Below are 17,559 nucleotides of genomic sequence, written 5' to 3'. Positions count from 1 at the left end.
ATTTGAGAGCGGAAAAGGTGGTTGACAAGTCAACAACAAGACAACTACCTCGGCTCGAATACCGAAGAGAACAAAAAGCCAACCACCTCTGCCCCACCAGTCCACCACAACTCTTTTAATGGCAATGCAGCATAGCCGATGACGGAAGCAAGACAGGGAACCAGTTCGATGGTGTTTTGGTAAAAAGGAATCTACCCAGTTCTAAGGTCATTTTGCTGAAAGTAAGCAAATGGATAGGTTTTACCTGTAATCAAAAGGAATCGACCTTGATCCGGGTAGGGTCTAATTTCAAATTTTTGGAACCGATCCCCTTGGGCCAGCTTCAGGGTCTAGGGGTTAGGGCTGTTCATAAGAATGCCCAACCCGACCAAACCGACCAACCCGGATCGGTCTAACTTGAGTCGGCCGGGTTTTTATCAGTATCGGTTAGTTTCGGGTTGGGAAAATATATAAACCGATATATCGGGTCGGTTTTTCGGTTTTCTTGTGTGAAAACCGAAACCAACCCGACCCGAACCGAACTAGTCTGTAGTTCCCAGTTTGAATAGTTTCCTACTTAACTATAACCAGTCTTCTACTAGAACTAGAAGGCCCATTAGACAATTACAATTAGAATAGGCAATCTATCCTAGTTTCTAATTTTCTATAATCTTTTACACTAAATAGGCAACCCATTAGGCAATTACAATTAGAATTCAATTAGGTGTCCTTTTGTACAGGAGCAAAACCCAAACCAACCCAACCCGACTCAAACCGACCAGGTCGGTTTGGCCTATCAGTGGATCGGTTTCGGTTTCCACCTCAGGTAACCCGACCAAGTCGGATCGATTGGGAAAACCCCAATAAATCGACTCAACCCAACTCGTGAACACCCTTACTAGGGGTCTATCTTATCCGCCGATTTGATGAATCAATAAATCGAAATTGTCTTTAAATAAACTTCAAAATATTTTTAAGGGTTTGAAGATTTAATCACTGATAGTTACAAAAGCCATGGGCCTAGTTGATACCGCGATTTCTAAACATGTGGCTAAAATAGATTGGGCCAAATTAAAACGATTGAGGAAAATTCTATTTAGGGGTAATCAAACTGTGGGCCTATTTTTGAAATAAAACTAATATTAAAATCGGTAATCGAAACTAAATCGAAGCCAATCAATTAATCAGTCAGTTTGTCAGTCTTTTATATTTATAATATATATTTATAAAAATATATATAAATATATAATAAAAAATTAGAAATATATATAATATTATATTTTAAATAACAAATAATATGTTATATATTATAAATATATATTTATATATAATGTATATTTATTAATTTAAAATATTTAGAAAATATAAAATATATATAACGTACATAAACATACATAAAATATATAGAAATATGTATATACCGATCAATTCAGTTAACCACTGATTTTCTATATTGGTTAACCAAAACTGAACCGATACCTTCATTTTTTAAAATACCAAACCAACTGATTTGGTTAACCGGATTTTCGTTTCACTTTTGATTGCCTTTTCAGCTTTTCTTGCTCACCCCTAAATTCTATGGTTATTGGATAGGATTTATATAAATACATTAATCCGGCATAAATTAGAGTCAAATCGATTATTCATTAATTAGCTAGAATTTTCTTAGTAATATCATTAAATAATTTTTACAAAAAAGTAAATATAAGAAGACCCTACAAGATGGAGATCCAAAACATTATAAATAGGGCCTCATACCCATATAGGGATCTTGATTAAATAAACCCATTAAGAGGGATGGAAGACCCACTCTCTCTCTCTCTCCCCCTTAACCACCCACCTCTACACATCACCGCCATCTTCCTCCGAACTTTTAAAGTTGCCAACACTTGGATTCGACATTGAATCTTTAGAGTCCATTAAATCTAACCAAGGATTAAGGTATCGATACGATACTCTCGATATGGGGCATATCGTACACTATCCATTATAGATACAGGATACGTTCCGACTGGATATGTATCCTACAAGTCGTGCGTACCGGTATGATATGCCTCCGTATCAGGCCGTATCACACTATATCTGTGGATACGGTCCAATACATACCGATACAGAGGCGTATCTGTGTCTAGTTCGACAAAATTGTACATTGAGTACTTTTGGATTGTTCTTCATCTTTAAAACAAGTTAAAAAATAGTATTATGAAAACTAAAATAAATAATTTAAGATTTATTTTTTCCAAAAAATTAATAAAAACTAAAAATATAAAAATAATATATTTCATCTATCTTAGATGATTTATATATTTTATTTTACACATAATTATATGTTAAAAATGAAAACATAGTTATTATATAAAAATACTAAAGAAATAAATTTTTCCAACAAAATTAATGGAAAACATAAAATTGTAATTATAAAAACTAAAACGAATAATTTAAGATTTAATTTTCCCAAAAGATATAATAAAAACTGAAAATTAAATATAATTTATTTATCTACCTTAAATGTTTTATTTGTTTTATTCTACAATTATGTGTAAAATAAAAACATTATATGTTAAAAATGAAAACACATTTATTATTTAAAAAAATAGTTGTTATTTAAATAAAATACTAAATTAATAAATATTCCCAAAAAATAATAAAAATTGAAAATTATAATTATAAAAATGAAAGAATGATAATTATTGTACAATGTTTGAATGTTCTAGAGTCCCGGTATTATTTATTGTAATATTTCTCTTCATTATAACCTATTGAAGTATGCATTTCTCATGTCTTTATATCTTATTCATAGATAATTCAGCTTTCGATTTAGTATTATTAATGTATTTATGTGATTTGTATGCATTTCACTAGCATATCCAAGCATTTCTATATCTTTTGTTTGTATCCATGGGTTGAAAACTTTGCCCATAGAAATAGAACTTTTAGTTGGATTTGGGATCATATCAAATTTGAATAGGGGTATATTAATTTGACAAATAATTGGATATCCACTTATGAATTTGTTTTTTTTTTTCACTTCATGGGGTTACACAACAGAGGTAGCCCATCCCCCATCCCCCATCCCCCATCCCCTTAACTCTCAACCTTGGTTGCAGCAGGATATGCTCCTAGATCTTTGCTACAACAAGTTAGAGATCCTATCAACTGAGCCACCATCGGTTGGTCCAATAATGAACTTGATTTGATTCAATTAATTTGATAAATGAAAATTGAAAATAAAATTAGGAGAAAAATTAGAAAGATGACCTCTCGTTACCATCACCTAGAAAGGAAAATGGTTTCATTTTTGGATTTTTTTTTTTTAAATTTTGTATTTCATTTACATCATTAACAAAAATAGGAGTTTAATTAGAGTGGGATGATCGGGTTTAAGGTCAACCAAGGAGCAACCCAAGTATTTGGGTTTAAGGCCCAAGCTCAAACCAAGCATGAGGTCAAGCCTGATCTGTTCACCCGTTCACCCAAGAGTACTTGCATTGAAATTTGACATACTCGGGTTGGGCCTTGGCCCAAGCCAAGCTCAAGTTGACCAAATTGGGCTTATGCTGGCCTATTAGGCCAAATGTAGTAAAATGTTTCATTAACCTATTCATTATCAATAGCTTGTGCCTTTAAATCGGAAATTTATATATTTTGCTTGCATACATGCATGCATATATGCATTCATGCATGTATGCATGTATGTAGCTGAGCCGGGCCGGGCTTAGGTTGGGCTTGCGCTTAGGGAATCAAGGGCTAGGCACGAGCCCAACCTAAAAAGTAGGAAAAACCTAGGTTTTAGCCTGAGAATTGAAAATCCAAGTTGAACCCATGCAAAATTATGGATTAAGTTGCTCCAATCAAGTTGAGCCCACCGCAAGTTACAACCTAAATAAAAACAATTCTTTCCATATTTTTGTTAAAATTTTTTATTATTTAATTATGACATCATGGACAACTATGTTTTATGGAGTGGAGTTTTGGGTAGTCAAGAAACATTATGTCCAACAAAAAAAAAAAAAGATAAGATAAGAAGCATCAAGTCCAAAAAATGAGTCTAGACCCCTTCCTCCTCCGACTCCTTTTCTTGTGCTTCGTTTTTTGAGACCTTAGTTCAGCCTACTATTCCTCCTGAATTGTCCTTCCCTACTAAAGAGATTTGGAGCAAACCTATTCCTCCTCGGATTGGTAGTTTTTGTTGGGAAATTTTCTTGGAAAGAATTAACACAAATGATTTGCTTCAAAGAAAGAGGCATAATTGTTGTTTACTTCCCAATAGGTGTAATCTTTGCAAAGCTGATGGAGAAACAGGTTACCACATTATGGTTACTTGTCCAAATACTAAAACTGTTTGGAAGTTGGTGTTTTCTCTTTTTGGGTGTACTTGGAATCCCCCCGTGAGTGTGCAATGCTTGTTCTCTCACTCGTTCTTTAGATGGCCTAAGAAAAGGGGGAAGGTTATGTGAAGAAGCATTAGGGCTGCAATGTACTTGTCAATATGGGTAGAGAGAAACTTGCAGATATTTTCAGACAAGGAAATAACCACAAAAAACTTAATAGAACTAATACACTTAAGGGTAGCTCACTGGCTGAATTCTATGAAGATATTCTCTGAATTTTCTGTGGCCAACTTATTGAGAAAGTGGAAAGAGGTAGCTACCTATGCTCTTTGTAAGAGGACCTATAGACCCTCTTAGATCCCCCCCCCCCTTCCTACTAGATTCATAAAATTGAATTTTGATGAAAGTAGCTTAAGGAATTCAAGGCCTTTTGGGATTGGGAGTGTGTTCAGGAATGAGGAGGGGATTATTATTGCCATGTTCTCAGGACCAATTGGAGAGAATGACTCTCTTAGGGCCGAGATTTTAGCAATTCTTGAAAGAATCCAAAGGACAAGAAAATTAAGCATCAGATGCTTGATTATTGAAGGGGACTTGGAGGTGGTGATTAGGTGGCTGAAAGGAGACGACAGTTGTTTGTGATGCTACAGCAATGAAAAGAAAAAATTTAAATGGCTGAATAAAAATATAGAGGTGAAGTACAATTGGGCGAAGAGAAGTGCTAACTCAATGGCTGATGGGTTAGCTAAGCAAGGGGTGGCTAAGGAATCTCTGTTTTGGGTTAATTTTTAGTTTGTTCTTTATTTTGTTGTTAGGGAGTTGAGATAGTTTACCTCCCCCTTTTCTGTAATTAAAGTTTCTCAAATATTATTCATTAATAAAGCTTTTTGTTATTGATAAAAAAATTGAATGTCATAAATGTGAATTTTAAGATGGACAAATAAAAGACTAGAAAAGATGGGATTAAGAATCAAATTATTTGTAGGAATCTAAGAATAGCTCCAATAGGTGATAAAATGAAAGAGAGAGAGAGATGCTTTTGGGTATGGGAATAGAAGACCACCAAAAACGTTAGTTAGAAGTGATTCTTACACATTAAAGGGGCTAGAAGAGCTCGGGATAGACAAAAAAAAGACATGGGTAAAAGTAGTAAAAAATGATTTAAGTATTAATAAATTTAATAGTGGATATGACTTTAAATAAAACAAATTAACAAAACGGGATTCAGGTAACCAACACCATATAATTGGGAAAAGGCATGAGATGATGATGATGAGTTATGATGGGTTGGCCCATTTAACCTCACCGTTCAAATTGTCATACCATATAGCGGATCCTGAAACATTTAAACATATTAAACCATAAAAATGTGTTCTCATACCGTGCATTAAGAATATCTTCCCTTAGAACATAAACATACAAGTACGGTGATATTCCCAATGCACGACTTCAAGGGCTGTGAGGACAAAATTCGAATTCCACCGAAGCAACAGCAGAAGAGATGGGTTGATAGGGTTCACCTGAAAACACGCATCGTTGATAAAACAAGGTCTCAGACAAACAAATCAATAAATTTAATATTCCCAGTGTCTCTTGGATTGAGTAAATTTTGCAACCGCGGTTGCCTCAACTCAATATCACCAAAATAATTCACAAATTCAAATAAAAAGATGGAACAGCATATGCCATGGACGTATAGAAAATCATTAACTTTCTTTACAGGGAGGATATCTAATGGCAGATCCACTGGCTCAATACAGACGAACAAAAAACAAAGGCAAATGATAAGAGCAAAATAACAGATAAGGGACTTTACAATTAGTGTAAAATGTAATTACAGCGAAGGCATGAACAACCAAATCAAGGATATGCTTAACTAGAAGGCACATAGGGCTCAAACAGTTTCACGCAAGGATCAGGATCAAATTGCATGATATGGGCAGCTCGTTCGAATTCCTCCCTCAAAGTTTTTATGCTATGCTTGTCCACAACTCGACCCAAGTCATGAGACACTTCAAAAGGATCTTCTATGCATATTAAATGGCGGTCATTCCCAATACGCCTTGTCCAGTCCTTGGCGCGTTTGCTGTATGAACAAACATTACATGCAATTCATAATCACCTAGGAAGACAAAAAAATGGTGCAATAACTCTGGTTCTTATTTAGATCATACATCAGGTTCGCTAGTTGAGTTGTTTAGTGAACATTCTTAAATCACCCAGGAAGATTCCTCCCCTCCACATGGTTAAAATAAAGTTGGCCATGTAGGGGAAGCTTTTTATTTGGCCCATTTCTCCCACAGCAAACAACTATGAGGAAAAGGTGGCAAGTGTTATTAAGAACCTTGTGTAATCATGTGTGAACAGAACAACATTGGAAATAGGCCCTTTGCTAAATGCTGTGAAATCAACAGTGCAACGTTTTCTCTACAATTTAAGACTAAGGATGGTAAACATTTGAGAATGCAAAACATTTTGAGAATGTAGACATTTGAGCATTAATCAATCATCAAAAGAGAAAAGGCAAGTAAGAAAGAAAGAAAGACCACAATTTCTGTAACTGAGGTCAATAGTTCAACAAACGCTAGCACATACCCCATAAAGGACTTTTTAATGCTGTGATCTCTTAAGAATAAACAAATGTTATAATCTCAAAAGCTCCAGCAAAATCCAGACAAGCATAAAGTTTGTAGGTAGAGTGTATAGATAATGCAAGAAATACTGTACTGAAGTCCTTACCTGATAATGCTTCCAGTGCGGACAGATATAACAGCATTCGCATAATCATGACGATAAGCCCAATAATCAAAAAATGCCCATACCAGTTGGGCGATACTCTCTATATTGCGGGATCCAAAATCACGAAGGTCCTCAACACGATCAAAGTAAGCACATTCAATATCATCTACTGTTACAGTATAAGTTGCATGCATTTCCTGGCATGGAAGTAACAGCATGAATTAAGAAAGTTAATCCTCAAATAGGAGAGGATACAACAGCTCTTTAACAGTCAGAAACATGAGCAAGCCACAAGTACATTTAAGATGGCATTATTAGGCTAAAACTTGGCAACCTATAAACTATGCTTTTAAAAGGGGATAGAAAAAGCTTTTGCCGATAAAGGAATATAAATATAACTGAAATAGTTCAGAACCAAACAAATTTTGCCTGCCCCTTCTATATTGAAAAAGAGCTACATAGCAGGAAAAGATATTTAAATGTGCCATGATAAACAATGGCAGATCAGTATACAATTAGGGTACTCAACCAATTATCCATTCTTTGTTCTATACCAACATCCGGTCAAGCAGCAGTAATTACTGAAGACAATTCACGAGAGAGTGAAACAATAAAATGCAGCTGATGGATGGAGAGTTTCCAAAAACATACACTGACTCAACAATTTCTTTATACAAATAGGGAAGGAGAGAAATTTTTAAGAATTTAGATTATTAGATTTCTTAAAAATAGAGACCTCAGGAATAAAATGAATTTCCAATGTTCAGAGAACTGGAGCAGGCATAGAACTGGAAAAGGGAGCTCACAGTTCAGAGATTCAACCAGGGCCAAACCAGAGGTCGAACTGTGATGATGCTACATATATGTATATATACTGTGGGTGGTATAAATAATATAATATATTTTCCAAATTATATTATATTGGAATGTGATGGATGGATGGCGAGTTACTTACTTTTTAAAGCAAATGACCAAGGTTCAAAGCCTCTTAACTCACATATTCTTTAAAATACATGTGTAATAAAGTAGTATGTAGCTATACAATAGTCATTAATTAACACAAAGAAATGAATTAATGATAATTGAGCAATACACATAAATAAGAGGTAATCGGTTCAAGTCTTGCCATAAGCATTTTGAAATTTCAACTATTTAGTGACCCAGGCAACCGGTTCATTGGTTCCCTCATTAAACCATCGAGTTAGCTGGTTTTGACCATTTTTTGGAATTCTAGTTTTTAGGGTAAGACTGAACCGGCCAGGGACCTGTGGGCTCCACTGTTTCATATTTTCCCTTATTTTCTTCTTCAATGGCAAAATATGGTGCAGCAAAAGAAATAAGCAAACTAGTAGATTGAAGGCTGGAATCAGCCCCAAATGAAAGATTTAGGAGGCATCTGATAACTGCTAAAATAGGTGCTGAAAGTGGAAATGTGGAATTAGCTTAAAATTGAGTTTCTTGTCACTTTATTAGTGAATAAGCAATTAAGTAAGGCACAAGCCCCCCTTAATTGCTGAAAGGCATTTTGAGGTAACCATTTTACCTATATATATATATTTCACTACATGACTACTTTATTCACTAAAAGACATCAAAAAACAATTAATTCACTTATAAGACAGACTTGAAATGTTGAATCACCCCTCTGTAAATTTGGAAGCTTTTCAGAACCCCTTTCAGCTCCTATTTCAGCAGTTATCAAATGCCTAACTGTGGAGGTAGTCCCACTGGGTTTCTTAGTCTGGGCAGTCAGTTGGCAAGAATTCCCAAAAAGCTTTTTGCTTCTTAAGGATTGGGTTTAGGCTGTTGACGAGTTTTCCTCTCTCTCTCTTTTTTTCTTTGTCTAGCTCCCATGGTCAGCAGTTTTGTTTTAGTTTTGGTTAAGTCTCTGATGAAAGAGTGCTCCTGCCTTTCTCCATCCGATTCTCCATAAGTTTGTCATAGCCTTCTTTTTTTATCAATAACAGGAAAATTCCATTAATTATGGAAAAAGATACAATAGTGTGGCCTTCTTTTGATGCAACCCACTAGGATTACAAGCTTGCAATGACACACTCCTTGAGGTTAGGTATACTTGTGTCAAATTGCAAGCGTATGAATTGTTCCCAGAGTGGGGTCGGGGTCCCTGGCTGTGCCAAGGATTTCGGTATCTCAATCACTATCATAATGATGGGCACATTTTTTTTACCTAAGTGAGAAGAGATTTGTAGAAATAGCCTTAATGCTTTCTGACTAGTTGTGGGAGAAACCAGAAAAAGGATTCTTCTTCCTTAAAAAAAAGTCCACAATTGATTATAATGAATGAAACTCAACCCTAATGTATCAAAACCCTACTAGGAAAAAATTCAGAAGACTCATTTCTTGTAACATGAGCCATCAAAGCATCACAGTGACTTGGTTGGATGGAACACCCATAAACTCGTATTGACTCTCAAGTCTTACATTCAAATGACTCAACAAATGACACAAATACCCCTGAAATAGAAGATGTTGCATCAGTTTATAAACAAAGTGAAAAAAAATACAGTATGGTTATTTCATTCCTTCAGCTGTTTCCAATTCACTTTTTCTAGTTTTTCATTTATCCATGGTGGTAAGATTGACACTAGGATTAGCTAGCTTTCCTAGTTCCTACACACACGCACAGACACAAATGAAAAGTTCCTCCTATTTCTTTCATTCTTTAGTGATTCCATCTCCCATCCAATAAAAATGGAAAAAAAAATAAAGATATATGTAACCTGTTCAAGACATCCTATTGTTCTCTGTACAACTTGAACTGAATGCCAAGAACAACTTTAAGTGGTCCCATACTCCACTGATGGAATAAAATTTAGAGTGATTCAAGACCTGGTCAGTGGTCATATTAGCTTTTGAAGAGAGACAAAAGTTAGCATCCATAGCTATGGCAGATTGGCAGGAGGAGAAGGAAGTTAATCAGTTGTGTGGTTCTAGTTCTACAGCCCAAGGAACAACAAGATGGTCATGACATTGACTTAACAGCACCATTTATGTAGTTCACACATGAAGCACCAAAACTCAAGGTACAAAAGCATTGTATAATTTATAACAAGGAGAACAGGTACAAAATCTACTACCTGTAAGCACGGAAGAATAGCAGGCTTGCGTGTTTGTAAAAAGTGAATGCACATCAAGACATACCTGAAAGCAATTAAAGATACATAATCATTATCTCACATAAAGAAATATGTACACCTCCAAAGCATGTTAGCTTTGAGTATATAATGTACATGTGAGCTCGTGAGTAACTCACGCATAACTAGATAATGTTCCTTGATATGTTTCATTGACTCTTCGTTTTTTGGCCCAGTGTTTCACAATAAAAGCCAACTGTCTTAGTCTGGCATCTATTTGTGCATAATCTCGAAGGAGCTTCGTATTAACAACAGCCAAAACATTATTTATGCAAATGTCACATGAGATTCCAGTGTCTGGATCCATAAGTTTCACTATAGGGACCCTAGCACGTGTCAGTGCCTGTAGTCATTGATAAAAAAAGGATCAAATATAGAAATTTGCATCCAAACGTTTAAGCTATATAATCAGCATTACAGATGCAAATGAGAAATTAAATAGTAAAAAAGCAATTAAATAAACAACACTCCAAGTTCAAGCATAAATTGTAAATAGAAAGATACAAAAGAAGTAAGGTTTGGTTTGACATAAATCTAAACTACCCATTAGGATGTTCAAAGATGAATAGATATAAAGAAGTTACTTGATAATGTACCTGGTTATCTGTACATTGGTACCATGTCATACCAGACACTTTTTAGTGTGAATTTCATTATCTGACACCTTGACCAGAAGCACTCATCATATAGGGATATTAATAAGCTATTTCTCTTAACTTCTAGTTTCTCTTATTTACTGTTTTTTTTGTGAATAAATGGTATTTTATTAAATAGAGATAGAAATAGTACAGGCATGAAGCACCCTAAGAGGAGGCACGAGGTGTTATCACCCCCCCCCCCCCGCCTAAAGGTGGTTCAAACCCAACTCTTTTCAGATTAGCCAAAAACAGAGGATCCCTTGAAGCCCCTTGTTTAGCTAAAGAATCTGCCAAAGCATTTGCCAATCTACTAACCCACTGAAATCTAACTGACATGATTCTTGTAAGCCATTTGGGTTAACAGCAGCCTAATAATTGTCTATTAGGACAAATTGAGATTTTTAGGCTCAAATTTAAGGGTTAACAGCAGCCTAAAAATCTATATCAAATTTTCTTGAATTCAACCTCTAGAAATGATGAAACAACCAAAATAGTTGCTAGTTGGAATAAGGCACTAAATGATATGACAATTTGGTCATACATCCATGTATTAATGAGAAGATTAAATAAATAAATTATTGCTATTGTATTTAACTTTGAATGATGGGTTTGAAGAACCATTAAATCTATGACTACCCACAATGCTCCTTCAAGTAGTTAATAAGCAAATTAAAAAGTTTACCCTTGTTTACAAAATAGAATTCTTTGCTGTTTCGATATGGAAAAGCTGATGAGAGTCCAAACTGATACCCAACTCACCTGCACATTCTGAAGGTTATCTGAATGCAACATATCTGCCAATTTCAACAAAATCTCAGACTTGCTAATATCCGAATCTTCAATTTCAAGGCAAACATCAATATCACTATTGGAAACCCCAAATGAGTTGGCACAAGATCCATAAAGAAACAATCGAGCACTAGGCCATTCTTTATTGACCAGTTTCTCCAATGATGTTAGTAAACGTTTCTGCTTTGCCTTCTCTTCTTCTGTTGGTATTAGAGATTCATAAATTGCAAGGAAAGGGGCATTGAGCCTTTCTATGTCACTGTGATATTCCAATACTCTTCTATTGTTTCTTATCCGCTGGCCAGGTACTCGGAGTCCTCTCAATATATCTGACCTGATATCCTGACCAGAGAGAGAGTGTGTGTGCGAGAGTGAGAAACAGAGTTCAGTTACAATAATTTAGCATAAGAAAGGGATTACAAACATCCAACCTTCCCAGATGGGTGAGGCACAAATAAATTTGAAAGCTTATCATCAAGTCTAACATTAAAGGGAGCAAAAGCATGGAATTAATATCATGCAGATGAAAGTAATATTAATAGTACAACTGCAGAGTCTCATGCAATACTGAGAAGTTATAATGTATAGCACCAACATGAGCCTTACAGACCAGAAACTAACCTAAGGAAGTATTTCTCCAAAATATGGACTAACACAACCTTTTTTTTTGCACTATTATCCTTCTACAACATTGAAATACATTTTTCTTCCTTTATATGCAATTTCAACAAAAGAAAAAGAAAAAGAATTCTAGCTCTAGCAAAACAGAATATCCATAAAGAAGGTAAAAGTGGCATTTTACTCGAAACTATTCAGAGTAAATAAATGGGGATGGAGTAAGTGGATTTGACTGATGAGGATTAGAAGGGTAGCACATTCTACTATAAGAAATTTAGCAATAAGAGTAGTAGAAATCACTAATTGCAGATTTAGTCGGCACAAGATGTGGGTGAAGCTTTCAGCAAGTATCTCTTGTGTGCTTAGGCTTCTTACAGTAGTCACAGATCAAATATCTTTTATCTTCCTTCTTGATTTCACTGCCACCCCGATCTCCACTTTGTTTAGGTTTCACAGTACTCACCCTGGCAGACTGATCAGAGACATGATTTTTTATCAATACATCTCTCCTGCTCTCCTCCCCAGACACAAAGGCATATGCCTGAGAGAGGGTAACACTATCCCTGGAAAGAAGATGTTGTCTTGCAATATCATACTCAGGATTAAGGCCAGCAAGAAATTCAAACACCCTATACTTCTCTAGATGTTTCTGATGGATAGCTGCATCCTTAGTGGTTTCCCAAGCAAATGTCTCTAAATGGTCAATCTCCTGCCATAGGGTTTTAAGGGCTGAAAAATAGGCTGCAACAAGTCTATCTCCCTGCCTTGTAGAAATAATCTGATTTCTCAACTGATAAGCCCTAGCAACATTCTCCCTCTGTGAATAGGTTTCTGCAACCCCATCCCATATTTCCTTAGTTGTATTTGCCCATAACAAATTTTTACTTATATGGGGCAACATGGAATTACACAACCAAGTCATCACCATATAATTCTCCTGTACCCACCGGGAGTTGCTAGTTTCGGGTTTCACCTCTTCACCAGTGATATACCCTAATTTCCCACGAGCACCAATAGCCATCTTTGCAGATTGTGACCATTCTAAGTAATTTGTACCATCCAACCTAACTGTAGTAATGGTCACAGCCCCGAAAGGGTCTCTAGCACCTCCTCCCACTGGTCCCATTTCACTCCCGGGCTTATTTTCAACTCCGTGGTCCTCCATGCTTCTCAAAAAATGTAATGAAAATAACTGAAATTTGCAACAAGATCAAACAAAACACTTTTTGGAACCAACAACACCTTCCTGGTGTCCTAGACTTTCTTCCCACAAAAGATTCCTTTTCTGTGAGATAGGAGAAGAGAGAGAAGAGGCAACCGCTCTCTCTAGAAGCCTCCAAATCAAGCAGGACTTGAATCGCCCCTTACAAAAAACTCCAAGGAACCCTAAAAAATTAGGGTGCACTTCCTAGGTCAAAATTGAAGAGTCCAACAAAAACAAGACTCTTCCCCTTTATCCAGTTTTTCCTAATTTTGATGAGAAAACCTAGACCAGCTATAGGGCACACAGACCCACCAAAAAAATCCAAAAACTGGGCTTACCTGAGAGCTTGGATCAGCCTCTTAAATCACCATGCAGTTGGCCGATCTAGAGCTGCATGAGAGAACAACTGAAGGAACCTTCGGTCTGCTCTGATACCAAGTAGAAATCACTAATTGCAGATTTAGTTGAGTTTCTTGTGAAAGGAAAGAGGAGGAAGATGAAGATTTCAGCAGTAGAGAAGAAGAAAAGAGTAGGAAGTCAACCAGGATTGTAAAAATTAACCCTAGCCGCCAACCTCTCATTATATTTATACTTAACTTAAAGGATGAGATATTACAAGGATGCCCTTAGTAGGGTGGCTACTAATATAGCTGAACAGTCACAACTTAAAAAAACATACACTAATGGGCCTAAAGCCCAAAAACTTCCTAACTAAATAAAAAACAACTCGGACCAACTCAACAAGAGTTATAATGAAAGGTGAAATATATATGACATAGATGCTGAATTAAGATTTTTTATTGATAATGAGAAAAGATTTATTAGAACAATCAAAGAAGAAAGAGATACAAATAAAATAGACACTTCAAGGAGAGGGAAGACCTAAATCCAAGTATTAAAACAACAAGGGAAACAACAAAATGGAAAAACAATAATAATAATAAAGATAGAAGAAAACCTTCAGATAAAGAAACAAGATAGAACAATTGTTGTGTTAGAGATGCCAATAAAAAAATTTGTAATGCTTGATTAGATAATTAGAAGATAGATGACACACACCTGCAGATATCACATCATGTACATCAAAACTAACTCTCATCCATTTGATCAACTAAAACAAGTCTAGTTATAGATTACACACAAGACATTCGATCTCCCTCTAATAGCTCAGATTGGCACTCAGAAACAAATTGTAACTGAATAGAAACCTGGATAAACCCATGAAGGTGTGCCCCTACTAGGTTCATAGGAGAAGCACATTTTGTAGGGTGTGCCTCACCTTTCTTCACTATATTTTACAAATTGAGCTGTTGTTTTTAATCATTATAATGAATCTTAAAATCTGGGGTTCAATGGGTAATTTACTCTATCATAGGTTACACAATTATACCTATGAAATTTAGAGTTTAAACCAATGTTTTAAAAGGTGTGGGAGGTGTATGCCTAGAGAGGCACCTCCAGGCGAGGCGCCCCCAAAACACCCTGAGGCGTATGCCAGAGACGCTAACACCTTTGACGTGTACGCCTCATAGGCTCACATGCTTTTTTCATGAGGCATGCTAGAGGTGTACGCTTCATGCAGACCTCATGTAAAAAGATAGAAAAAAAGAAAAAAGAGGAAAAAAGGAAAGGAAGGGAAAGGGAAAGGGAAAGGGAAAGAAAGGACAGGGGAAGAAAAAGAAAGAGAAGAAAAAAAAAAAAGAGAAAAAGAAAGAAAAGGGAAGGGAAGATAAGGAAAAGGAAAAGACCCCCTCTTTCAACTAGTGCTTTGCATCTTCATTTTTCTTAATATAATTTTTTTTAATAAAAATAAAGAAAATTGAGATTTTTCTTCCTCCTCTTAAGGAGGCTTACACCTTACATTTTGAACTACGCCTCATGCCTCTAGGTAGTGGAACGCCTCACATCACGCCTCCACGTTTTAAAACATTAGTTTAAATAGCTTACCCTACCTAGTGCTACGCATCTTCTAAACTAGTGCTATGCATCTTCATTTTTCTTAATACTAAGTTTTTTCATGATGTGGCTAATGGGAGGAGGAGAAAGAATTTTGTGTCTAAGCTAGAGATTGGAGAGGAGGTGATAGGAGCACAGCTAGGCCCATTACCGTTGTTCAGTCCAGCAATATGATACCCATACAACCTTATCCGAAGACCTACGTGAGAGGACCACGTCAGCCAGTTAGTTACAACTGAATCATACCCATGTGATGTAATGGGCTATAAATAATAGAATAGGAATAAAGGGGATTACCTTTTTTGACCACCAAAACCGTCATCTCTTCTCTTCTCTTCTCTTCTGTAGGAGGACTGAGCTCCCTCGAAGAAGCTCCTGATCTAGGCAGAAACCTACCAAGTGGTATCAGAGCCCAATCTTGGGTCGACACCATGGTGGGAACAAGAACGTCCGTTAGCGATGACCGTATCGAGAAACTAGAAGGAGATATCACTGAGATCAAGGCGGCACTATCAGCGGTCTTGGCCAAGCTGGAGAAGGCATCAGCGAGAACACAAAAGGCTAAGGAGAAGGTAGCAGACAACCCAACAACCGATCTGGAGGAAACGGAGTGTTGCGGCAGACCAAAATCACCTTCCCGAACTTCTCAGGTGAGGACCCTGTACCGTGGATTTATAGGGCTGAGAGGTACTTTGAGTGCCATGAAATATCCAGAAATCAGAGGGTTTCAATCACCGCTATCCATCTGGAAGGAGAAGCAATTCTCTAGTTCTAGTGGTTTCGCCGGTCACATCCCCAAGTGACTTGGGCGGATTTTACCGATGCTCTATGTGTGCAGTTTGGACCCACTGGATTCAAAAACTACGATGAACAAATGGCTAAGTTAAAACAGACTGGTATAGTGAGAATATTAGGTGGAATTTGAGCATTTATCTTCAAGGATATAGGGGTGGCCAGAAAATGCCCTGTTGGGCAGTTTTATCAGAGGGTATTCGAGTGGAGGTGAAATCCATGCAACCCCCGATAGTCATGGCTGTTGTAGGCCTGGCCAAGCTTTATGAAGAAAAATTCGGCAGACTCAGAAGACCACTGAGTCGCCTTCAAGGACCCCTCTTGAAGACAGAAGCAGCCCAGACCCAATCACTAATGGGCCCGCTAAACTAGAGAACCAAGGCTTCAAGCCCAACGTCCCCTACAAAAGGCTGACATGGGCCAAGATGCAGGCCCGTAGGGACAAGGGCCTATGTTACAACTGTGACGAACGGTTTAGCCCAGGTCATTGACGTAAGGCCCAACAGGCTTTCTTGCTACAGAAAGATGGGTCGAAAGAGAGAGCAGGCGGTGGAGGGCCTTGAAGAAGACAACCCAACTAGCCTTGATATGATATTTGGGCTTGGCCCGCCCGAGTTTTCCCTACAAGCCCTCACAGGCCTCACGTCATCTCAAACCATGCGTGTCATGGGTAGATTGAAGGGCCGGGAGGTATCTATTCTGGTGGATAGTGAGAGTACCATGAATTTCATTTCATATGACTTGGCCATCTAGATGGGGGTGACCATTAGACCTACCTCTAAGTTCAATCTCCAAGTTGCCAACGGAAGTCAGATACCATGTGAAGGGGTCTGTAAAGACATTGAGCTAGTCATCCAATGGGAGGTCTTTTGCACTGATCTGTACACATTGGCCTTCAGTGGGGCCGACATCGTGCTTGGGGTACAGTGGTTGCAACAATTGGGTCAGGTGGTTTGTGATTGGTCCAAACTAACCATGGAATTCCAAAGGGGAGATCGCACCATAACTCTAAGCGGCTCCAGGTTGTTGGTTCCACAACCAGCTACCCTCAACTCTATAATCAAAACCAATTGGGACCTAAACCGGCCCACCTTGATGTTCTTAGGGGCCTACACTCCTGGCCCACATCTAAAGCCCACGATCAATGAAGGTAGGATGGGCAGTCCAGATCCACGGCTGCAAGCAATCTTAGCCAAATACCCCGACGTCTTTCAAGAACCACAAGGACTTCCTCTTGAGAGAGTTCATGACCACCGGATTCCCATTGTACTGGGGGCAGCACCAGCAAATGTACGGCCCTACCGGTACCCATACAATCAGTGCCAAGAAATCGAGCACTTAGTCCAAGACCTCCTACA

The 17,559-nt window shown here is 37.3% G+C and overlaps 1 protein-coding gene across 1 annotated transcript in view; it reads right to left on the bottom strand.

Moving 5' to 3' along the window:
• Positions 1-6,004: 6,004 nt before the first annotated feature.
• Positions 6,005-17,559, bottom strand: part of LOC104608358 (Nucleotidyltransferase family protein) — a 35,134-nt gene continuing 23,579 nt past the window's right edge. The window contains exons 2-6 of the mRNA XM_010274319.3: positions 11,602-11,973; positions 10,324-10,547; positions 10,148-10,211; positions 7,050-7,246; positions 6,005-6,396 (exon numbers count right to left, since the gene is read on the bottom strand). Coding sequence (XP_010272621.1) covers positions 6,183-6,396; positions 7,050-7,246; positions 10,148-10,211; positions 10,324-10,547; positions 11,602-11,973 — 1,071 coding nt within the window. The 3' untranslated portion in view covers positions 6,005-6,182. The remainder of the gene's footprint in view (positions 6,397-7,049; positions 7,247-10,147; positions 10,212-10,323; positions 10,548-11,601; positions 11,974-17,559) is intronic.

Source organism: Nelumbo nucifera, chromosome 6 (assembly GCF_055504915.1).
Source record: "Nelumbo nucifera cultivar China Antique chromosome 6, China Antique-T2T, whole genome shotgun sequence".
NCBI classification, from domain to species: domain Eukaryota; kingdom Viridiplantae; phylum Streptophyta; class Magnoliopsida; order Proteales; family Nelumbonaceae; genus Nelumbo; species Nelumbo nucifera.
Note: the sequence above shows the minus strand (reverse complement) of the source record. Positions and strands in the feature narration are given on the sequence as shown.